General features: G+C 41.6%; 3 protein-coding genes and 1 long non-coding RNA gene across 4 annotated transcripts in view; 1 reads left to right on the plus strand and 3 right to left on the minus strand.

Moving 5' to 3' along the window:
• Positions 1-2145: 2145 nt before the first annotated feature.
• her3 (hairy-related 3) lies at positions 2146-3142 on the minus strand. Its single transcript, XM_026331677.2, has 4 exons — positions 3089-3142; positions 2904-2999; positions 2739-2820; positions 2146-2600 (listed from the first exon to the last, which is right to left on the minus strand). The coding sequence occupies exons 1-4, from the start codon at positions 3140-3142 to the stop codon at positions 2146-2148; spliced, it is 687 nt and encodes a 228-aa protein (XP_026187462.2).
• Positions 3143-8845: 5703 nt separating this feature from the next.
• LOC113145765 (taste receptor type 1 member 1-like) lies at positions 8846-12737 on the minus strand. The gene is made up of 6 exons (XM_026332832.1): positions 12556-12737; positions 11854-12169; positions 11018-11743; positions 10359-10565; positions 10066-10186; positions 8846-9774 (listed from the first exon to the last, which is right to left on the minus strand). Exons 1-6 carry the CDS (start codon positions 12735-12737, stop codon positions 8846-8848), a joined length of 2481 nt encoding a protein of 826 aa, XP_026188617.1.
• LOC113145771 (uncharacterized) overlaps positions 10099-23296 on the plus strand; it is a 32619-nt gene continuing 19421 nt past the window's right edge. Inside the window, exon 1 of the long non-coding RNA XR_003297267.2 lies at positions 10099-10178. This is a non-coding gene — a long non-coding RNA (uncharacterized LOC113145771). The remainder of the gene's footprint in view (positions 10179-23296) is intronic.
• LOC113145764 (taste receptor type 1 member 1-like) lies at positions 18587-22510 on the minus strand. The gene is made up of 6 exons (XM_026332831.1): positions 22332-22510; positions 21679-21976; positions 20849-21574; positions 20381-20587; positions 19957-20077; positions 18587-19515 (listed from the first exon to the last, which is right to left on the minus strand). The coding sequence occupies exons 1-6, from the start codon at positions 22508-22510 to the stop codon at positions 18587-18589; spliced, it is 2460 nt and encodes an 819-aa protein (XP_026188616.1).

Below are 23296 nucleotides of genomic sequence, written 5' to 3' on the forward strand. Positions count from 1 at the left end.
CCACAACTGAGTCCCGGTGCGTCCAGGTGCGTCCCGGACAGGGACGTTATAGGAAATTACGTCATCAATGCACGACATTGTGGGCGTTGTAAAAAAAAAAAAAAAAAAAAAGCGCCAAAGGTGAAAAAGAGAGAAAGATTGAAGGAAAGAGGGAAAGAGCAGGCCGTGGTGTCTGCCCGTGTGTTAAGTTATCAAATATCAAAGTGCCGGTTTGACGGAACCATCCTCCGGTAATTAGGCCAAAGAAAGAGCCTCCTTTTCCTAAACGGGCCCGTGTGTTATTCTGTGTGAAACCACGTGAACGTGCAGCTGGGAGCGTGTTCAGAGCAGCTTCATGTGGTTGTGGTCTGCTCATAGATTAGTCAGATGTTAATCAGGCAGAATAGTCCCCACCCTTCCACCTATTTCCTATTTCAGGTTTTAGTTACTCCTTTGTGTTTCTGTTCAGGTCTCTTCCTGCCCCGACACTGAGCCCACAGTATTTTGGAGACTAGATCTCGGGGTTTCAGCTCTTGGCCTCCATTCAGTGTATAACATCGTCTCCTCCTGCAGGTGTGCGCTCACTTGGGTCCTGCTGGCCCTGGTTAAGGCTTCGGGGAGTCCTCGCTGCACGGACCACGGACACGGCTCTAGACAAAAGGTAATTCCACGGTGTGCGCGTCACTCACACATGACATGTTTTAATTGCCATGTGAAAAAAGTGCTGATTCCTAGCAAAGACATGGTTCCCAGTAAAATGAGGAGGGAATGGACGGGTCTGTTCGTCCACGTCTGCTGGTTTAAGAGCGCTCGACTGGGCCCAGTCTAATGCTAATGACTTATTTATTCTCTCCCTCCCGGCTTTTATTGTGGCAAACCAAACTAGCGCACTTAAACAATGCTGAGCTCAGTTCATAGAAAACCTCAGACGTCTTCGGCCATTCACTGTTTGAGTCACGTGGCATTTCTTTACCTTTTTAAACCAACTCTTCTTGTCCCGTGGACTTACTGGTCTCATCCAAACAGCGGCTTTGACTTTGGGGGGTGTGGGGGGACCTGGAGGCCAACATGGAGGCCAACATACAGGCCGGGGTCCTGAGATGAGCAGTCTGAGCACAGCGCTGGAATAAGGGGCTTTGCGCCGTGAGCGCAGTCGCTGTTTTGCGCTTTTCTTCCAGTGTGTTTTCAGTGTGAAAGAGCCGAGGGCGGTGCAGCGATTCTCCTCGCTGTGAGGTGCCATCCTTTGATAGGTCGGACTGACTGACTGGCTCGGTGCCGGAAGCCCAACAGCAAATACCAACAATATACAGCTGCACATAGTTTAGTCCATTAGAATACTCAGAAGTACCACGCTCACTGCTATAGGTGCTACTGCTGTCTGCAAAAATACTTCCACTATCACAGTACGGAGTAAAACTCTAAAAGCCGTTTAGAAAACAAAGGCGTAAACATAAAGTGTGTGGATGAGTCTGACAGCCTGGTTTTGATGTTTCATCATTAAACAGACAGAAATTTAATTTCAGGTTCGATCAGAAATAGAAAAGTACTTTGTTGGTGTTTTCTCCAATGAGCCTGCAGGATATGATATATATATATATATATATTATATGACATGACACAGAGGACACAGAGGACACAGAGGACACAGAGGACACAGAGGACAGCATGACGATGATGTGCTCTCTGATTCGTCCATGTTCCCAGAAGAATAAAAGACACGATAGAAAATTGAAGGCTCTAAACTTTATTTTGTTTTTGTCAAACACACAAAAACGTGTTTCTAAAAAAGGCAGATGAGGTTTGGACATGTTGGTGCAGACTGAGTGATTAGAAACAGGTTTGACAGACAGATCTAAGATCATTTATACTATAAACCAGTGGCCTTTAATAACTTTGACCCTACAAAATAAAATAGTTTTAAAATATCGCTTATTATTCAGTTTCCTTCCGATCATCTTTATTTAGTCCTGAGTGTCCACATGTTTTCTCTTTCCTGTCGAAATATCCATCAGTACTTAATATATGTATGTTTTACTCATGTACCATTGAAATGTTAAGATCCATCACATACCGAGTGTGAATCAAGACGACAGGTCCTTTATTTCAATTTCCATTTTATTAAGAAAATAAATCATGTACAGAATATCCTCTATGTGGTAATCAGGTCTACCAAGGCCTCCAGACCGTGTGCTGAATGTTTGCACAGTGACGCGTGTTGCAGCTGGACCTGTCAGGAGCGGTCTGTGTGGATGAGTCCGCGGGGACGGACCGTTTGGGTCCGGGTGACTGCTGTGCGTCTTCGCTCGCTAGACAACGAGACGCGCTTGCGCTGTGGGCCTTCGGTGCTTTAGCTCTGGCTGTCTTTCTCTGCTCAGGTGCAGCCGCCGATGGAAGGAATCTCCCCGCCTCGTCCCGTGTCCCAGTCCGCCCCGGGCCGCTGTCTGTGGTGCTGGAGGCCCCCCCTGGCCCCAGAGACCGGCGCAGTTTGTTCGAAAGCTCCGATAACATCCAGCGGTCTCTGCCGTCCAAGCTGTCCGCCGTCAGCAAGTACTGGTTGACGTTTGCCAGGCAACCACGGAAGCCAAACTGGTAATCAGAAAAGTCGGGAGCAGCTCCAGGGCCTGAAAAGCCACGAAAGGACACCTTAAGGTGAGACACACACAGAACCTGCACAGAGTCTCTCTCTGTAAGCCAAACCCGAGGGGTGAAACCATCTCAGCTCTGTTTCTGTTCTGCTTGAGGAGGATGTTAAAACTCACAGCTCTGGGTCTTCTGGAGGTTCCTCAGGTGTTTCACGGTGAGCTCCAGGATGTCTGCTTTTTCCAGTTTTCGTTTCCGGATCTGGGTGGAATCAAACATGCAGGATTTAGACACACACCGCAATAACCCGTCCAAAGTACAAGTGGAATAGTTTCTTTACGTACATTGCTGCTGTAGTAGCTCTCCAGAAGAGATTTTAACTGGTCCAAACATTTGTTTATGCGAGCTCTTCGTTTCTTCTCCATCAGCGGTTTGGACACCTGAGAAATGATGTTACATAAACACATTATAGTCGTTTTGTAGTGTAACTGTCTTGATCCAGTGCGTCTCACTAAAAGACCGTACACACCTTGTTTCCAGCGATGGGTTTGGACTTCTCGGTGCCGCCTGTAGTCGCCACCATAGTTTTCTTCTGATGTCTCTGGTGAGCGAGTGAAGGAGCTGATTTATATAGAGACACTCACTTAACATCTCAATACGAACAGTCCCGCCTGTCTGCTGCGCTCAAAGGAGCAGCACTGGCGTCCCTTGGCAGCCCTCGTCAACCCAGTCCCAGCACAGAAAGGTTCATTTTAGGCCCTTTAACATATTAGGTTGCTGAATTTTCCAGCCCACTCCTGTGTTTTACAAAACCAGTGGCGTCTATTTTTTTTCTGACTTTATTCCATCTGTTGATTTTGGGGAAGTAATTCAAGCTTTTGTTTTTCATGTGTCCAGACGCTGGAAGCTGCAAGACAGGTGTTTTAGTGGAGCACGACAGACCAAGTTACTACATGTTGTACACAAAAACGACTTTTTCCCTTCACTTACAGGGACGTTTGTCTGGCAGCCTTATTTGGCTGATGATGGAAAATACACAGACCACCAATCTCCCTTTGGTTGCAGGTAGCAACGTGTGGGGCGATGAGCTAAATAGAAGCGTAGAAATCGTGAACATAATGGGTAATGGTCCTGATTCCACTCGGTGAGTGGTGTGGTCACTGCTGACTCCTACATTCAGGCTTTTATATGCGAGTTTCACGCCACCCGGTCGAAGGCAGCACCGTGATAATTCCCTGCGTGTCCCCACAACATTTCGATTTTCTGGTGGCGACTCTCGGTGAAACTGTTTCACCTGCGAATTAGGATAAACTGCTGTTGTGAGGGAAAAGGTGCAGTTATGGGTTATTCCTGATTATACACGTGAAATGAGAAACGAGCAGGAAAAGCAAACGAGACTTTAAAAAAAAAAAAAAAAGAGCACTTGAGGATTCTTTGGGTATTGTGCGTTGCCAGGTTTTGTCTTCATACCAGGAGCAGTGAGGCACCGAGGAGAATCGCGGGCCGCCCCTTGTCCTCGGTCCCTCGCCTCCCGATTTTCCACACTGCGACCTGAAAGAGGCCAAGGCTTGGGAAAGTCATACCAGCTGAACCGTTGCATTGACCACAGGCTCAGTACAGGCCACTGCGCATCATGCGCTCACTCACGGACCATGTGAACCGGAAGAGCAGCCTGAGACTCGGGGGCTCAGGTTATGGTCCAGGCTGTTTGTTGTCTAATTAAGATAATTGTTTATTTTGCGTGAGTGTTTCCAGGACCAGGGTGTGTTTAGATGATGGCCACAGATGTGAGCCACCGGACAACCAGCTCTACGTTGCCCGAGTCACAATGTGTGTTAAAACGAGGAGGGGCATTTGTATTGAGTCTAGGAAGAGCGCGCATGAAAAGAGGCCAGTTTATGGTCCTGAGCCATTGATCTTTTCTTTTCGTCTGCTTTGTGACCACAAACGTGTGGGCATCAAAAGATTCGCTCCAGAGCAACAGTGAACCAACACACATTAAAATAAACTTTATTTAGTTTTCTTTTTTAAATAAAGCTTTTTATCCTGATCATATTTATTAGTGGCGCGTCGTGGAGGTGTAATATTTCAGTGTATCCTGCAGGATCATGTGTTTGCTGAAATGATATTTTAGTGTATTGAATTGCATGAGACGCTTCTCCAATAAAAGAATTTCCCACGGTCATGCGGAACTAAATCAGTTTCATGTCTAAACGATGATGATTCTAATAGGCAGCACACGCATGTCAGCCTCGTGTCAGGAGGCGCTAATTGCGTAAAATGTACCGACAAATTGCGGGCCGCAACTGTGGTGCCATATACACTGAAGCATTTAATCGGTATGAAATTTAGTGGTGAGGTAACTGAGCTTTCGAGCGTCTTTTGTCCCCTCTGGGCGTCACATTATCCGCGTTTTCACGCTTGGTTTTAACACAAGGCCGCGGAGCGCTGGTTTCAGCATGGTGTCTCAGCGTCACAACAGTCGCCTGTCTTGTTATTCTGCAGCACAGAGGAGAATTTTCACCGCTGATTACTCGCTTTAATGTCAATTAGTGTTGGTTCTCCTCCTTCTGGACCGGAGTTTTGTACAGGGACTGGTTTTATCCAAATATCAGATGTGCAGTTTCTGTAAAACCACCTGACTCGGTCGCTGTCGTCGTCGTCTATCCATAAGAATAGCTCAAAGAGGAACTTGTGTCCCAATTGCCAAGTGCCATTAAATGACAAGTTAAGTGTAGGTTTCTAAAAGGGCCCAGGCTTTCGCTCCACTCTCACTTTTCAGCCTCAGGTCATTCATTAACCCTATCGGGCCTTTGTCATGGATGCCTGCCGGCGGGGACCCGACAATGAGACTGTAATAATTGGACTATTGGAGAACTTGTTAACAACAATTAGTGAAGCAATTATACAATTACTGCAATAAACTATTTCTTCCTAGAGGGAAAGTGAGACATTTGCAAGCCAATGGGTATGGGCCCACACCCAAAGGAGACAACAGAGGCAGAACCGCAGGGGTCATCTGTATTTTCCTTTTAACCTGAAGAAAACACGGCACCAAATAACAGGCCGTTGTGTCTCATGATCATCTAAACATACAGTGAACTAATCTAACGACTAGAAAAATAAGGCCTTTAAAGATCCCAGGCTCTCAGGCCTTTATGTTATAGGCTCATTGAACATAATCGTGTAGAAATGTGCTATAATTCGCCCGTAGGTTTAAATAGTACAAGGCTGGATTATATATCTCGGTGTCTTTGGACAACGCTGTTAAAATATGCAAGCAGGCCCATAATTTGGCGCACCGGGACCGGAGCAAATCGGTGTACCGCCTTCTATTCAGATGGACCCGAGGCAGCGCTGGTGTGACCAAAATGCTTATTGTGGGGAACAAGGTCACAGTAAAAAGAGCCGGTCCACGGACAGGTGCACTGGAAAAATATTAGAAATATAGACAGGACTTTGTGAAAAAGCCACGCGACAGACCTGTTGACGAAGCTCTAATCAAACATCAAATAGAAATAGCATCATGAATTTCTATAGACTGGTCTCGGGTTGTTTAAAGACTTCTTACTTTGGTTTGGGAACACAATGGCCGCTGTTTGCCTGTGTGTGCCGGGGTGAGCGCATGAAAAGACCAGGGGTGCACATTAACATCGCTTAAGGTTTTCTCAAGGGTCGAAATGAACTGAGTGGAAAGTAACTTTATAAGTCGCTGGAGGATGAAGCTTTTGTCGAGCTCTGAACTGAAAGACACAAGTGTGTAACAAAGGCCGAGCGCCATTGTTAACCACTATAGCGCATGGCTATTGATGCGCCTTGAATTGCAAAACATCTGCCATTTACTCTGAACCACTTGAGCGAGATTTGAATGAGAATGACCACGGACCCTTTAGTGCACTGTCTTTATCCGTGCGTAAAACACCAGTTAACAGGCATATGACCAACGTGCACATAACGCATTTGGTTTGAGATTAAAAGCGCATCAAAACACACCAGGGAGGCGAAGCTGCTACTGAACCTTAGTGCTGACTCTGACTCCTGATTTCACGACACGGTCATTTTCCTAAACGGCCTGTTTTGCTATTTTAATGCTGCTGCTATTATCTTGGCTGAATGTGGTTCAGCTCACTGCTTTTTCGTTAGACTGATAGTGAGATGCATTCGATGCGCACATGTCAGCCGCCGTAGATATGTAGTTTTATCTAGTAGCACATGGACTAAGTGTCTAATTGGCATTGACCAGCAGTCACTGTATTGACTCTGAGTAGATGTAAAGATCATAAGATCCACATCAAACATGAATTCACTGTCTTTACCTGTTAAATCCTAATCTCTGGGTATTTCAAACAAACCCAAACGCAAATGGCTCCAGTTAAAGTGCGTTTTGTTTTTCCTGTGGGTGAAAAAGAAACGAGCAGCCAGACTACTTCACTTTTCCCAGGGTTTTCTCTTTATCTGAAAAACTGAGAGGTGAAAAGCCAGGGGGCGTTCCTCCGATTTTCCTCGCTCCATATTTTGTAAAATACAAACGCGGACACCGACTTGAACAAAATAAACATTTTAAAAATACCAGGACTCGAGGCGCGTTAGACACTATAGAGTATGGGCTTATATCAAATACAAACATGTGTCGCAGCAATTTAAAGTTTGATATATCTCCATATGGGCTGAATTCAATTTAAAACAGTGTATTTACAATAGGCCTGCTGTGTCTGAGCAAATCATGAAGTTCCCATAAGGAAAAATGAATCGCCGATGTTCTGCGCAACAACGTGTGTGGCGAATGTGACGCTGAAATTAGTATGAAATCGTCAATTTGTTGGTGTCAGCGTTCAGCTCTCCAAACGCACCATATGCCATGCTAAGTGGCACTATTTACCAATTCGTTCCTAGTTTCACGGTCCATCCTCCCCTTCTCCTTGCCAGGAAATTGAATAGCCACAACAAAATGGCAATTTACCCTCCGGAGCTGTCACACAGGCCTCCCGTGGCCTCCTGTGGCAGGGCCCTTTCCGTTGTGCTTCGTGGGGCACCCCACCGGGCGCCACGGCGTGAAACTACCTTTCAATTGGAGAGTGTCTCCGGTCGGCATTGCTGACGGATGACTCACTCACAAGTCTGTGGCCTTAGATGTTTGTTTGAGTTGCTACTATATTTTATTTCATGGGCTCGTTATGTTTGATTTTGAACGTGGTGTTGTGCAGCAGGTGGACCAGGACTATAGGGGATTTGTTTTTTTGTGCTGATTGTGCGAGACACCGGATATGATTTACTTATTAAGGACCATCAGAGCTTTAACCTTCAATGCTGCCATCGTCATCTGCTGCTGTCAGAGCAGATTTGAGCTGAAAGGTATTTCTAACAGGCTCATTTTAGGGTAAAGTTGCTGTGCAGGCTGTGACTCTAAGCTGGTAACGGTGCGTTTCTCATCAGGCTGTGAACTTGGTGAATGAAGCCTGAGATGTGCAGCCTGGCGTCACAGTGAGGTGGTGCCATCCTGTGGTAAGAACACAGCAACAGAGGAGACACAGCAGTTCTGGTTTTTACTGAGTCACCTCTACTTTTTGAAAAGTGTGAGACAAGAACATTAAAATAATAATAATATCCTACAGTTTTATCAACAGCTTGGGTTTAATGTGCCTTTACTAAAAACAGTTTCACACATGCAACAGGACATACACTACTTCACCTGAAAATAAATCCCTAGAAGTCAACAAAACCAAATGTTCTGTGTAAGTCGAGGTTCTCAAAATGTCACACGACCTCTCACCCTCTGGGCAGGAAGAAGTCAAGTCCCCTTTGGTTCCAGGCCCAGTGCTGTGCGTGCACTTTGCTCCACTACGTTCAGTCTGCCCGTTAGCCACTTTATTTCCTGCACTAGCTGATGTTTCACTGTCTCAGTCTTAAGTTACACAATTGTGCTAATTCATTTGAGCTTCATGTGGGAAAAGAGGCAATGGATGGACAAATAACAGCAGTGAGGGGTTAAGGAAGCTTATTATTGCTTCACAATAAAAACCTAAGGACAATCTGATCTAGGGTTGAGCAGTCTTTGTTTATTAGGCCAACGTGAGTTTAAAATGGGTTAAATGCTGAATTTATGAATAAATTCTTGTACACACGTCCTAAAAAGGCATCGTCACTCATGTATTGATTTATACTTCATAATGATCAAGTGTTAATAAGTTTTTTAACAATATACTACATTAGATTACTTTCTAGCTTGTGTTGCAATGTTGACACTGAGAAGAATCAAACTATATATTGTGCCAAATTGAGGTAGCTACTACTGGCTAATTGTTTTGGTGTAATTCTGAATCAGACCTTGGAAATACTGTGGTGTATTTTTCTGGGGTTGAAAAATGATGATGTAGCATTTGGGGAGAAAATACCACATCAGAAAGTAGTACAGGCTGAAGAGTACTGCCAGAGAGTTGAGGATTTGGATGAACATGTCGTGATAAAGTATGTAGACTGTGGCAAAGACCATCCAGGTGACAATCAGCAGGAGCAGGCAGAAGGTTATTGCTTTGGCCTCGTTGTAATTTTTTGGAAGGTCTTTGCCCATGTAGGAGAAAATAAAACAAAGGCAGCACAGGGATGAAAGTAAAATCACTGAACCAGCAGTTCCTTTGAGATTAGTGTCACAGGTAAGTATGATCTTGTCTGGGCTCCACAGTGTTTCATCGTAGGGCTTAGGGGTTTCTTGAGAGTAGCCAATGAGAAGCAGGACTGCCTGCATAACAAACGCCCCAGTGATGACCAGCCACTGTCCATGATATTTCGTCCACCAGCTGTAGAGGTTTGGGAACTTGGCGGCCATTTTGAAAATGCAAACAATTTGAAAAGAGCGCACAACAAAACACGCTACACAAACTGTGTAGAACAAGATGAACGGCAACAACCTTAAGATGCAAAAAGGAGGAGTCGGCTTCCCGAAGAAAAAGAACACACTAAGACTACTCAGACTGAGGCAGCCTAAAATCAGGAAGCACATTGGCCCCCCAGCAGACCTGACAATAGGGGTGTTGTAGTTGATGGAAAACAGAACAGAAATAGCAAGAGTGAGGATCTCCAAGGCCACGGCCCCGATCATGATCAGTATAGCGATGGGGCTCGTGAAGGGCATGTACTCCACCACCCGCAGGTTACAGGATGTACTTCCTTCTGCAGACCATTCTGTCTTTTTGCAGACATTGCACTTGTATGGATCCTCTGATCAGAGAGAGAGAGAGAGAGAGAGAGAAGCTGAGGTTAACTTTTAATAAGTTATTAAACAGCTGAAGAAGCAGTGTCTTTTTCTACTGTCCTCAACCTGGTTGGTGTTAAATTTAAACTCCTTTTAATCCTTAATGGTAATAACTACATTAGAGGAGTTAGTTGTTCAAAGTGCCATTGAAGACGAGAGTGTCTTCTCCAACAGATTAATTTGATATACTTGTCTGTTTTGACTGTTCAGTCCTCTCAAGTATGGTGTTGTTGTTCTGCTCGTGAGTAATAATTTACCTGTTGCATTGACGTAAGTGTCGTTTGGACAGAGTTCACAAGTGAAGCAGCATTTGTGGATTCCATCTCGCTTTTTAGCGAATCCTGCACGGCATTCTGGGGAGCAGAGCGAGGTAGGCACCTGTACGAGACATTTAACACAAAACAAAAGTGATTGATACTTTTAATGTGGTGTTCTGTCACAGCTGTTACTAAACAAAGTTTGGAGATTTGCCTTCAATGAAACAAAAACATGTTTGTCGTTGATTTAATATGTTATAGTGCAGATATTGTAACGAGGAGAAAGAACTTGCCTTCCCATTTCCGTGCCACTTAATTTCGCTGTCGTTGAGGAAATAATTGAGTGACGGGTATAAATTATAAAAGCCGACTTCCTGTGCGTCACCACTGGCGTTCCAAAACGCAATGGAATATTGTCCAAACTGAGGGTCACCGTTTTCATCGAACTGAATACTTTGATTTAAAAGAGTAAAGTTTGACTTCTTCAGCTCTGCTAAAACCTGACACAGGAAACACAAAGTTTAGAGCCTCGTCATTTACCCAGTGGACACTGGATGCCTTTATTATTAAACAGGTTTTTAAGAAGAGGTATGTGGACTTCTAAGGTTACAGGAAGTGGTTTATCAGATTGTAGACTTTAAATATCTCTAAACTTTTGTCTGTTTGTGAAGCCAGTAGAGACTCTGCATATTAGAAAACTTAAACAGGTTTTCAGAGGCTTGACCAAAAACCTGGTCCAAGGGTGGAAATCTGGCAAATTATTTGGACATTGTCCTGGAGTTATCAATAAATGAGAGTGACAATAGATATTTTTGAGTGAAAAATGATCAAATTCCCTTTTTGGGGATCAATAAGTAAAGTGTGGTCCACCCTCCTGTTACCTTCACAGGTTAAAAACAGTCAGAAACGTGAATGAGCAAACATAACATACTCAGATCATCTGTTTACTTACCATGCGTGGAAACACTGTAATATTCCTATTACATCTGCCGGCTCCACATTGCAAGACCTTGTGTAAGGCGTGAGCGATGGCGTACACAGCAGAATAAACGGAGAAAGAGAAAGATGGGTCCACAGAAAGGATGCTCTCTGGACTCCAGCTACCACAGTTGCAAACCTGATTGCAAAACTTCTGCTGTCCATCCTTTTCACAGTGAGAGTGGCTCGTAGAAGAGTAGACAAAATCACTGAAACCAGGAATCGTCACGACCGGCTGAGAAACCCCAAGTACAGTTCCAATGGTTTTAATTCCTTCCTTCTTAGGCAGCTTTTTGTGTAAGGACCATCCATTATCTGCTATCCACACCTTGTTGGTGACGTTCAGGCGTATCGCCGACTCAATGAGAGCCTCAGCAGTCAGTCTTGGAATAAAAGCAATAATGACGTTTATTTTCTGAGCCTCTATCTGTCTGAATATTTGGGAGTAATTTGAATTGTCATTGAGACTTTTGGTGTACGCCAGGCATATATCTCTGTCCTTTATCATTTCTATGAACAAGTCCAGTCCATCAATGCCATAATCGTCGTCGCTGTTAAGGAAAGCGACCCAGCGCCAGTTGAAGTGCAGCAAGATGTTGCAGATCACTTCTAAGGTGTCTTTGTTGGGATGCACTGTGCGCAGGAAACCTGGGAATTTGACTTTTTCTGAAAAGACGGAGCTAGTAGATCCATAGCTCACCTAGAAGAGAGTCATTTCAATTCTCAACTGTGATTTTAAAATCTATTTTAGATAAAACATTTGTTTTTAATCACTTCCTGAGAACAAAACACGATACTAAACCAACTTACTGTAGGAATGAGATCCAGCATGAAGAGTGGTGCTGCAGTCATGGCCTGAGAGCTTGTATAAGGACCAACTATTGCTATCACCTTAGAGCCGTTTGTCTTTTGTGCTTGTTGCTTGTCTGGTTCATTCCAAGCTTGGATCAGGCCATTGACTGAAATGAGTTTTAAAATACTTGGAAGATTTTGTGCATCTGAGCAGTAGTCGAATATCTCGTAGCCAAGAGAAACATCTGGCAGTAGGTCGGTGGAGTTATTGATTTCCTCTACAGAGAATCTCATTAGCTGAAACCTCCGGTAATTTGGGAGAACGAATTGTTGGCTGTGAACAGAGAAACGACAGTGTGAGAGTGGAGCTGACTTACAACAGCTTCGTTTCAGTGAGGCTGCAGAGCCCCTTGCTGGTTTCGTCTAATCGCTTGGTCATCGCTGTTTGTGAAGGCTCAAATAAATAACACTCTTATTTTAGTTTACCTCTGCAGGCGTGGATGTTCCAATAAGACATTCAACAAAGACTGATGTCATGCAACAAGGTGTAACATCATACAGCAAGTTGGGTGATGCAGCAACTAATGTGGCTGGATTCACTGGGACATGTTTAGCTGTTGATCTCGGGTTTATGGCAAAGTCCTTAGTCTTTATTGGTTTCAGTATATATATATATATATATATATATATATATATCCATTTACTTATTATAAGACTCACCTGGAGCAGTTAATGGCTTCCGGTCTGTAGTGATACCCAGGGGCACTGGCATAATGGATATCAAAAAGTCCACCAATCAGATAATCTCCTTCCAGATGAAACTCAGAGGCTGGGCCAGTGCACTGAGTCCAGGCACGGAGGAGACATCCCAGTAGACTGAGAGAAGCAAGAAAAGGTTTCATCGTCACAGTCGCTGTTCAGCAATCGGATGTGCAGGACACCGACCTTCACCTCTGCCTTTATTAAGTTAGGAGACACTGGTGTGGGTAGAGCCCTCATGATCATTTCCATGCACGTGGTAATGAAATACATACGGTTGGAAGATAATTCACAAATCAGTATGCAAAAGCATCTAAAGTGCCGACACACTTCCTGTAATGTATATATTATATTGTATTGTATATTATATTGTATACATTATACAAATATATATACAGGTTTAACAATAATCACGTGTTAGCAAGTTTAATGCCTCGATGTTGAATAAATCCTGTTTCTTTCCTATGCTGACATAACAAGCTTAATGCAAAATGACTTTTGAGAGATGGACCTCCATCCAAAATATGGTTAAAATTTGAACTGAATTGATTCCAGCCTCAAAAGACACTTCATTGTCTTCAGCCAAGTTTTTTTTCCTTGATGCATCATTATAATGTCTACACTGGCTAACGTGGCAGTTAAAGTCATACATTTTTCAAAATGTCATGGATCTTTAGAAGAAAATTCACCAATGAGCTTCTAGGATCACAATCAACTACACAAAATTTAAATTAATTCCACCCAGTCTGTGGTTTATGTAAAAGTCCACCTCCTCTTACAAATGATCCATGGATAATTAAACACTGCACCCGCAAGTTATTTGAAAGGGGAACATTTGCAATCACTCCACAGATGAAAATGATAAATGGCCATGAGTCTCACCAGAATTTGAATTCCTCCTGGGACAGGCACTGGCCTCGTTCTATTTAGAACAACTACTACAATCAAGTGAAAACGTCAATAATAAAGACAAGTCAGCAATGAGCTATAAATCACCATTCAGCGCTAATTATACATTTAACTTAGTACATAATACAGTAAAATTAGACTTTTTCATAGTCTCCTGCACTGGTAACGTATATCCTAACCTAACTAACAGGTTATTTCCTTTGATGAATGAGCTTTGTCATTGCATCCTAATCAGCATTAGCCCTAAGAAACCAGCTGTGTATTGACCTTTAGGTAATCTTAAGCCTCACTGTATAGTTAAGGTCTAGTGGTTACCAATACAACAAAATGTTGTAATCATATGGTTAAATCAGGGCAAAAACAAAATAACAACCTGATTCATTTGAACTTTGCTGAGGAGAAACTATAAACAACACAGAACCTGATAAAACTATAAAGACGTCATATAAAATAGTTTACATTTGATCTGTTTTTGTTCAAGTTACCAGTAACATTATAAATCCAGAGTCTTTTGGATATTTAATTCAAGTGCAAAAGCTATGAGGTTTAGCTTTGAAACAAGTAAAGAGATGTACTTGTTTAGCATGATCTCCTTGCTAATTTGGATAAATCATTGGCTAATCCCTTTCAATGGAAACCATTAGTTACAGTCATTAAGTGAGTACAGTGCTGCTAGTGGGTGAAAAGGTTTGTTGCTTCATTGTGTCTTCATTGGCACAGGTCACCTGCAGGTTTTACAGTGAACTTTATTCTGTAGATTCACCTTTAAACATCTGACACATCTGCTGATATGTGGCCTCTTCTCTAGTTTTATCATCCTGAGCAGTCGTCGTCCTCGTTGCCTCTCGTTTTTAGTTTCCAGCTCCGAGTCTGTTTTCCTAATTCTGGCCCAATACATGTCAGCTAAGTAGCCTGACCCTGCTGTACTGTAGTAGGAAGACTGTGCAGCCAGATTAGAACAGGAAGAAGTTATGGCTCCTTTATAAGGGATATTTTTATTGATACTTATCAACAGGTTCAGGTTTCGCTATAGTTTTGCTCCATGACCGTGGACGAAGTGAAGAGGAGAATGTGAGATTACATGGGGTCACAAACAAATACACACAAATTCATGCATTCACTCATTCAAACAGGTATATTTGGTTTACGCTAAAATACTACATCCTCATACAAATGAGCTCTGCATGACTGAACCTTGGACCACACAGATCATTTGGAAGGAAATGATTTGCAACCACTCTGTGGATGGTAATGATAAATGGCCAGACCATTGAGCTGTATACTGTCACCAGAGTTTGAGTCCAGACATCCTCTGTAGGACAAGTATTAGGGCGGCATGGCTGGGAAATGTTTGTTCTTTACTTCCCAGGGCTCAGTTGCTAAACCATAGTACTGCTGATTTGTTTCCTTATAGTTTCCTTATAGTTTCCTTCCTTCATAACACTGTTTCGGTGACGAGAACACTGCTGAGTACAAAACACTAATGTTACTGCAATAACAACAACAGAAGAAAGTCCAATTATAGGAAAGTGAAACAAAAATATGTCTGCACTAGTTATAACATTTACTTCACATTTGATGTTTTCAACAATGTTGTATAACTTTTTACTAGATGTTGTGCTCAGCTCCTACTGGGCTGAGGCCGCTACTTATCCAGACATGCAAAGTAAATGCAAATAACCACTCACATAATTAGATAATTGAGTCTGTACGTCCCTGTTGTTCTGCAAAGTCCTTCCCTAATAACTCTATTCTAAAAGCCTATATTGGATTTGGTACCAACTCAAACAAGACTAAAAAAGGAAACATAAACCAGATAACAGATCTCCAAATTCTGGGATCCTCTGCTGTGGAATGAAGGTGCTCAGATAGTACCTTAAATTAGCTCTCTGCAAGTGTTTGTTCAAAGTATAGTTTCAAGAAGCCCTGAATTTGACACAGTTACAGAATTTATTGTATTAATATTGAAGGTCAAATCAAAACAAACATGACTGTTTCATGCTTGTGTAGTAAAATAAATGTACACATGGACCACACTGCCAAGTAGGCACACAGTAGGCATGTGTCTTATTTGAGTTGCAATATAAAAACATTATTATAGGATGCTGTTTTTGGAAATGGAAAAGTAAACAGTGGAATAAGAAACAGCCTCCACAAAACATGACACCTGCACACAAAACCTTGGCACCTTATTTTTAATCTCAATATAAGAACTGAAGTTACAAAAGCATTGAAGACGTGTCCTGTGTAATCTGTAGACAGCAGCACAGTGACGTGTTGATTTCATGTTGTGAGGTTTGTGTTGTACAAAAGTGGAATGAAAACATGCATGTTCCATTTCATGTTTATTGAATCACATTTACTGCTGACTACTCCTGTAATTAAAGAACATATAAGCTAAAATAAATATAAGCGAACGTCTAATTCAACAGCAGTATCAGTTTTTAGGTAATCAAATAGAGAGATACTTTAGGATAAACAACCTGGGTTCAGGATTTTAGAAAGATTTTCAAGATTTTGAAATAGCTGAGTGGAGACATGACTCTTGCGCACTTATTTTCTGTGTGGATGTCGGAGAAATTTGTTATAGGGGAGTAGATGATTAAAATACTTGCCAGGCAAGTCCAAAGGGTCTGGCATGGAAGGTGCTAACTACTCTTTGGGACTGTATTTAGGCACAATGCTGCTTTTAGCTAAATGCTTGCATGCTCAAAGTGATGATGTTACATGCTGATGCTAAGCAGGTATCACTGTTTACCATGTCCACAATCTTAATCCAGCATATCAACATGCAGTAAAACACAGTACAGCTGAAGTAATTAGTCAAAAATCAAAGTATTAGGCAGAATTACAGAGCTTGCTCTAGTATATGTGGGTCCTATTTAAAAAACTTATATAAAGAAATTGTAGTATTTGAAGATTTGAAGTGATATCCGATATCAGCCCAAAGACCATTGACATCACATCAGCTCCTCTGTAACTCCTTACAGTAAAAACAGCAGGTTAGCTAAGAAGATAGTTCACTGTCTGCATAAAACCTTTTGCAAATCCATCCAGTAGGTGTTGAGATGTAGCAGCACTGGTTATCAAGAATTATAAAATGGATCTATGAATCTCACATGAGATATTGTTAATCCGGCTTTGTGTGATATTGGGCACCAGTCCCCTCTTTGCTTATTGGTTGAATAAATTGTCTCTGTATTTGTTTCTTTTTGTTTTCTTCTTTTATGGAGCTTGAGTCTCTAAATAAAAATTGATTGATTAATTGGAGTAGATGGGGAGATATGATCAGTGATGTTTTCTTTAATATGCAAATTATATGCAGAACATGTAGTAACCACTTCCCTTGGCCCCGCCCCTGAGAGCTCTCCCCTCCACCTCAAAAGAGTGACAGAAAAGCAAATCTGAAAAAAGAAAAAAAACTTTGGTAACTGAAAATCAGAAGATTGTCTTCAAGGCAAGGCAAATTTATTTGTATAGCACCATTCATATACTACGCAACTCAAAGTGCTTTACAAGGCATGTAATTACATTAAAAGCATGGAAAAGAGCATCTAAAAACAAAGACATTTAACATAAAATAAATAACAAATCAAATAAAGTAAATTAAAATAAGATGTAAAAGCACATTAAGAAAACAAGGATGAACAATTATTTGAAGGCAGCAGTAAACAACAGTGTTTTCAGTCCTGATCTGAATGAGCTGACAGTTTGAGCAGACCTCAGGTGTTCAGGAAGTTTGTTCCACAAGTGAGGAGCATAGTGACTGAATGCTGCTTCACTTTGTTTGGTTCTGGTTCTGGGAACACACATTAGACCTGTTCCAGATGACCTGAGGGGTCTGGAAACCTCATAGGGAACTGAATATATTTTGGTCCACAACCATTTAGTGCTTTATAAACTAGCAATAAGATTTAAAAATCTATCCTTTGACTAACAGGAAGCCAGTGTAGTGATCGAGAACTGGTGTGATATGGTCCAGTTTCCTGGTGTTTGTAAGGACTCTGGCGGCAGCATTCTGGATTAGCTGCAGCTGCCTGATTGACTTTTTGCTAAGACCTGTGAACAAGCCATTACAATAATCTAACCTACTGAAGATAAATGCATGAACAAGTTTTTCTGCATCTTGTGTAGACAGAAAACCTTTTATTCTAGCAATGTTTTTCAGGTGGTAATAGGAAGATTTAGTGATGGATTTTATGTGGTTGTTAAAATTCAGGTCTGAGTCAATGATTACACCAAGGTTTCTGGCTTGATTTGTAGCTTTCAATGACATGGAGCCAAGGTGAGCAATGACCTTTAACCTTTCATTTTTGGGGCCAAAAACAATCACTTCTGTCTTGTCTGTATTGAGCTGGAGAAAATTCTGGCACATCCATTCTTTGACTTAATACACTCACATAATGAAATTAGGGGGCTATAATCATGAGATGATACTGATATATAAAGTTGGGTGTCATCTGAATAGGTATGGTAGTCATTGTTGTAGTATTCCATAATCTGAGCAAGGGGCTGTTAAAAATAAAACAGCTTTGGCAAACATAAAAACAAAAATGGAGAGTATTGTATTGTGTTGTGTTTTCAGTATTAATACTCAGTGGTTAATTGTTCAGTTCTAGTTTTGTTTTCGGGTGCCCAGTGTTGGTTTTGGCAAAGTTTTAAAGTCATTGCTTTGGCTCCATAGAAAATCCGTAAAAAATTTCATCCTGTTAACGACATTCCTGTCTATACATGGACACTGTGAACACGTTAGTATGTGGCTGTGAGCTTTTAGTGCCACTGTGCTGCTGCTAGCATGACTCTAGCCTCTTTACTTTGAAACTGTTAGATAATTCAAAATCTGTTAGATACTCTTGGATAATTCAAAATCAATTCAAATTCAAAATATTTTACTTTTTTATTATAATTATTATTACAGGCCTCAACAATGCATCCAAACAACCAATGAAAAATATCTTTGACACAGCCAGGTTACAACAAACCATCACCTTTATCATCAAATTAGTATCATTACATTAAAAGCCTTAAGAAGGCTTGAAGCACATCAGTCAACCGTATACATACAGATATTTACTGGAAGCTGCTACTGGCTAATTGTTTTGGTGTAATTCTGAATCAGACCTTGGAAATACTGTGGTGTATTTTTCTGGGGTTGAAAAATGATGATGTAGCATTTGGGGAGAAAATACCACATCAGAAAGTAGTACAGGCTGAAGAGTACTGCCAGAGAGTTGAGGATTTGGATGAACATGTCGTGATAAAGTATGTAGGCTGTGGCAAAGACCATCCAGGTGACAATCAGCAGGAGCAGGCAGAAGGTTATTGCTTTGGCCTCGTTGTAATTTTTTGGAAGGTCTTTGCCCATGTAGGAGAAAATAAAACAAAGGCAGCACAGGGATGAAAGTAAAATCACTGAACCAGCAGTTCCTTTGAGATTAGTGTCACAGGTAAGTATGATCTTGTCTGGGCTCCACAGTGTTTCATCGTAGGGCTTAGGGGTTTCTTGAGAGTAGCCAATGAGAAGCAGGACTGCCTGCATAACAAACGCCCCAGTGATGACCAGCCACTGTCCATGATATTTCGTCCACCAGCTGTAGAGGTTTGGGAACTTGGCGGCCATTTTGAAAATGCAAACAATTTGAAAAGAGCGCACAACAAAACACGCTACACAAACTGTGTAGAACAAGATGAACGGCAACAACCTTAAGATGCAAAAAGGAGGAGTCGGCTTCCCGAAGAAAAAGAACACACTAAGACTACTCAGACTGAGGCAGCCTAAAATCAGGAAGCACATTGGCCCCCCAGCAGACCTGACAATAGGGGTGTTGTAGTTGATGGAAAACAGAACAGAAATAGCAAGAGTGAGGATCTCCAAGGCCACGGCCCCGATCATGATCAGTATAGCGATGGGGCTCGTGAAGGGCATGTACTCCACCACCCGCAGGTTACAGGATGTACTTCCTTCTGCAGACCATTCTGTCTTTTTGCAGACATTGCACTTGTATGGATCCTCTGATCAGAGAGAGAGAGAGGGAGGGACAGTGTAGATAAAGCTGAGGTTAACTTTTAATAAGTCCTACGTGGGTAAAGAGAAACTGGGTAAAGGTTCCTGGTCCAGGAACCAGTGTAAGATGTGATACTTGTTTTCCCTTCATGTAAACCTGAGCTTTGACGGAGCTTTTACTTCATGTAGACCTTGCGTTGCAGTTGACAGCGATTAGACCCTAATATACTTTAATTTCAACAAGGCAAACGATTAGTAGTTTCATTGGTATGTATAGAAGTCAGACTACACATGGAAACCTGTGTGTACGGCATAGCTGTGTCCCGTTAACGTAAAATCACTGTCTCACCCTCTCAGCCATGGAGGCTTAATAAAACTGAATTAGCGCCCATCATGGCAAATATGGCAGCACTGCTTTTACTTTTCTTTATTCTTTCAATATTAATTACCTGTGGTGTTGACATAAGTATCTCTTGGACAAATTTCACAAGTGAAGCAGCATTTGTGGATTCCACCTTGATATTTAACATGTCCAGCTTTACATTCTTGGGAACATTTTGAAGTAGGCACCTGTGCAAAAACAATTGTTTAGCAGAAAAGTCAATGTAAGTGCAGAAAGATAATAGAGAATTAGAAATAATGACTTAACACAGCTTTTTACTTTATTTCTTTTTTTAGACGGGTCTAGATATAATACTACATGTCCCTGTGTGCACAACCACCGCTGGTTGATGCCCTTGAGTTTGCTCCATCACAGCTTTTGCTAAAACAAACATGTAAATGTGCATATTTATTTATCTACACAGAAATATCCCTGCATAGATGAGCACAAGGACAGTATTTTAAAATGACCACTGTAAAAAAAAAACTTACGTCTTCGTTCGAGTACCACTGGATTTTTGAGTTGTTGATGAGTAAATGAAATGAAGGCTGAAATGTAGAAATGCCGACCACCTCTGCATCACCATTGTCGTTCCAGTAAATAATGGAATAGGATCCAAACATGGGGTCACCGTTCTCGTCAAAATGAATAGTTTCATTCAAAAGTGTAAAATTGGACTTTTTCAGCTCTGCTAAAACCTGATGTGGGCACATGATGAGTTCACATTACTTTGTGTTCACAGGTATTTGAAAGTATTTATGCCAATGGATGAAATAGATATTTTAGCTTTATTTATTAGTAGTTTATTAGATTGTATTTGATTGAATTTTGATTTGAGGCTTCATCCAGTGTATATGATGATAAACAGACTAGTATTTTTTATAACTGGCTTGTGTGCAAGATAAACATAAATAGACAAGAATCAAATGGGAAGAAATTAAATGTGTCTGTTTACTTACCATGCGTGGAAGCACTGTAACATTCCTATTACATCTGCCGGCTCCACATTGCAAGACCTTGTGTAAGGCGTGAGCGATGGCGTACACAGCAGAATAAACAGAGAAAGAGAAAGATGGGTCTGCAGCAAAGATCTCCTCTGGACTCAAGCTGCTGCAGTTGCAAACCTGATTGCAAAACTTCTGCTGTCCATCACTTTCACAGCGAGCGTGGCTTTTGGACCGGTGGATAAAATCACTGAAACCAGGAATCGCCATAGCTACCTCACAGACCCCAAGTACAGTTCCAATACTTTTTATTCCTATTACCTTAGGGAGCTTTTTGTTCAGGGACCATGCGTCTCCTGCTATCCACACCTTGTTGGTGACGTTCAGCTGTATCGCTGACTCAATGAGAACCTCAGCAGTCCGTTCAAGAGCAAAAACAATGATGATACTTATGTTCTGTGCATTTATCCGTTTGAAAATCTGAGTGTAATCTGTATGATGATTGAGGCTATTAGTGTACGCCAGGCAGATATCGGTCTTTCTAATCATTTTAGTGAACAGATCCAGGCCATCGTTGCCATAGTCATTATCACTGGTAAGAAAAGCAACCCACTGCCATTTGAAGTGCAGCACAATGTTAACAATCACTTGCATGATGTCCTTATTGGGACGCGCTGTTCGCAGGAAAGAGGGAAAAATCTGTTTTCTTGAAAAGATGGAGCTAGAAGCTCCATAACTGACCTGTGAAAAGAGTAATTGAGAAATCATTATTTTCAGTAACAAATTATTATACTATCACTTAATCTGGTAAAAATATTTTAAAATGCAGCAGTTGGGAAATTCACCATAGGAATGAGATTCTTCATGAAGAATGGAGCTGCAGTCCGTGTCTCGGTGCTTGTGTATAAGCCGACCACTGCTACCACTTTGGACAGATTGTTGTGTGGTTCATTCTGAGCTTGGATCAGGCCATTGACTGAAATGAGTTTGAAAATACTTGGAAAATTTTGTACATCTGTGCAGTAGTCGAATATCTCGTAGCCAAGAGAAACATCTGGCAGTAGGTCGGTGGAGTTATTGATTTCCTCTACAGAGAATCTCATTAGCTGAAACCTCCGATGACTGGACGACACAAAGGGTTGACTGTGGGCAGAGAAAAGGCAGCAAACGCGTGTGAAACTTATACTTTCCTTTTGTCAAGGCTTTACTAATATGGATGTTTGAAAGAGGACCAGCATCAACAAGGCAGACTTTTGTCCCTCAAACACAGCTGTACCTCATTCATTTCAACATAAGAAGGTATCCTTTCAGTATTTTAAGACTCACCAGCAGCAGTTAATGGCTTCAGGTAGTTAATTGAATAGTTTTCTTGTTGTTTTGGCTCCATTTGGAAATACCATTAGCTAGTAGCCTCTAGTATGAGAATAACCAATAATATGTGCTTCACTAGCTGTTTCTCATCAGTTAGGTACCTTTGCAGATTTAATTTAAGACTCACCTGAGGCAGTTGATGGCTTCTGGTCTGTTATGAAGTTTGGCAGTGACCTCATGGATATCAAAAAGTCCACCGACCAGATAATCTCCCTCCAGATGAAACTCTGAGCGTGGGACAGTGCATTGGCTCATGATTTGTAAGAAAGATCCCAGTAGATGGAGAGAAACAAGAAAGTGTTTCATTGTTGTAGTTAATGTTTACCAATCGGATGTGAACTCTAAGGGGATTTACCTCCCCCTTTAGTAAGTTATAAGACACTGGTGACGGTTAAACCTCAGCGATCATTTCCATGGATTTGGGAATGCATGAGGTGTGATTCGATAGAAACCTGTAAATGCTTGGAGGACAATTTACAAATGACTATGCAAAAAGCATCTAAGCTGCACGGACTCCCTGTGATGCCTACACGCAGTCGCATGCCTCCATCTACAGTTAGTTCATCGTTACATCGCATGGATTAAACAGAAGAAAACACTTTTTTTTTTTTTTTTACTAGCTTGTATTTCTCAGCACCAACCTAGAGAAGGTAGAATTAATTAAACAAAAGTTAAGTATGAAATTGTGAGCTGCACTCAAGTTCATTAGGATGCAGGAAATAGAGGTGTATTTACAGTTTGGGCCTGTTTTACATCTGTTTTTGTTTTTTTGACTGATTGTCCACTTCTCAGTAATCATCTATAAAACAGGAAGCCCAGACACCTACGTACTGTTTGAAGGGACACCGCCTCTTTAATAGCATTTGGAGTGAAAAATTACACTTAAGTTATTAAAATCAAGTGTATTTTTTTTTTTTATAACTTTATCACAAAAACAATAACATGCAATCCATGAGAAACATAATTAATCAAATCTAGAACCCAATTAACCAGTTTTGTTTGTAGCACTTACAGCTGAAATGGATTTTAATATTTGGAAACAGTATGGTAGTTGGACGAAAACCAAAAAGTAAAAACAATCTCAAAAAAAAA

The sequence above is a fragment of the Mastacembelus armatus genome, chromosome 7 (genome assembly GCF_900324485.2).
Source record: "Mastacembelus armatus chromosome 7, fMasArm1.2, whole genome shotgun sequence".
Lineage (NCBI taxonomy): Eukaryota > Metazoa > Chordata > Actinopteri > Synbranchiformes > Mastacembelidae > Mastacembelus > Mastacembelus armatus.

Excerpts from the sequence above, each read along its gene's own strand:
- her3 (XM_026331677.2), bottom strand. The coding sequence starts at position 3,142 with ATGGTGGCGACTACAGGCGGCACCGAGAAGTCCAAACCCATCGCTGGA. Across the intron at positions 2,821-2,903 it reads AGAGCTACTACAGCAGCAAT|ATCCGGAAACGAAAACTGGA; the intron begins GTACGTAAAGAA and ends GATTCCACCCAG. Across the intron at positions 2,601-2,738 it reads CCTCCAGAAGACCCAGAGCT|GCCCTGGAGCTGCTCCCGAC; the intron begins GTGAGTTTTAAC and ends GTGGCTTTTCAG.
- LOC113145765 (XM_026332832.1), bottom strand. The coding sequence starts at position 12,737 with ATGAAACCTTTTCTTGCTTCTCTCAGTCTACTGGGATGTCTCCTCCGT. Across the intron at positions 10,187-10,358 it reads AGTGGCACGGAAATGGGAAG|GTGCCTACCTCGCTCTGCTC; the intron begins GCAAGTTCTTTC and ends TGTCTCGTACAG. Across the intron at positions 9,775-10,065 it reads CACTTACGTCAATGCAACAG|AGGATCCATACAAGTGCAAT; the intron begins GTAAATTATTAC and ends CTCTCTGATCAG.
- LOC113145764 (XM_026332831.1), bottom strand. The coding sequence starts at position 22,510 with ATGAAACACTTTCTTGTTTCTCTCCATCTACTGGGATCTTTCTTACAA. Across the intron at positions 21,977-22,331 it reads GAAGCCATCAACTGCCTCAG|TCAACCCTTTGTGTCGTCCA; the intron begins GTGAGTCTTAAA and ends CTCTGCCCACAG. Across the intron at positions 20,588-20,848 it reads TTACAGTGCTTCCACGCATG|GTTTTAGCAGAGCTGAAAAA; the intron begins GTAAGTAAACAG and ends TGCCCACATCAG.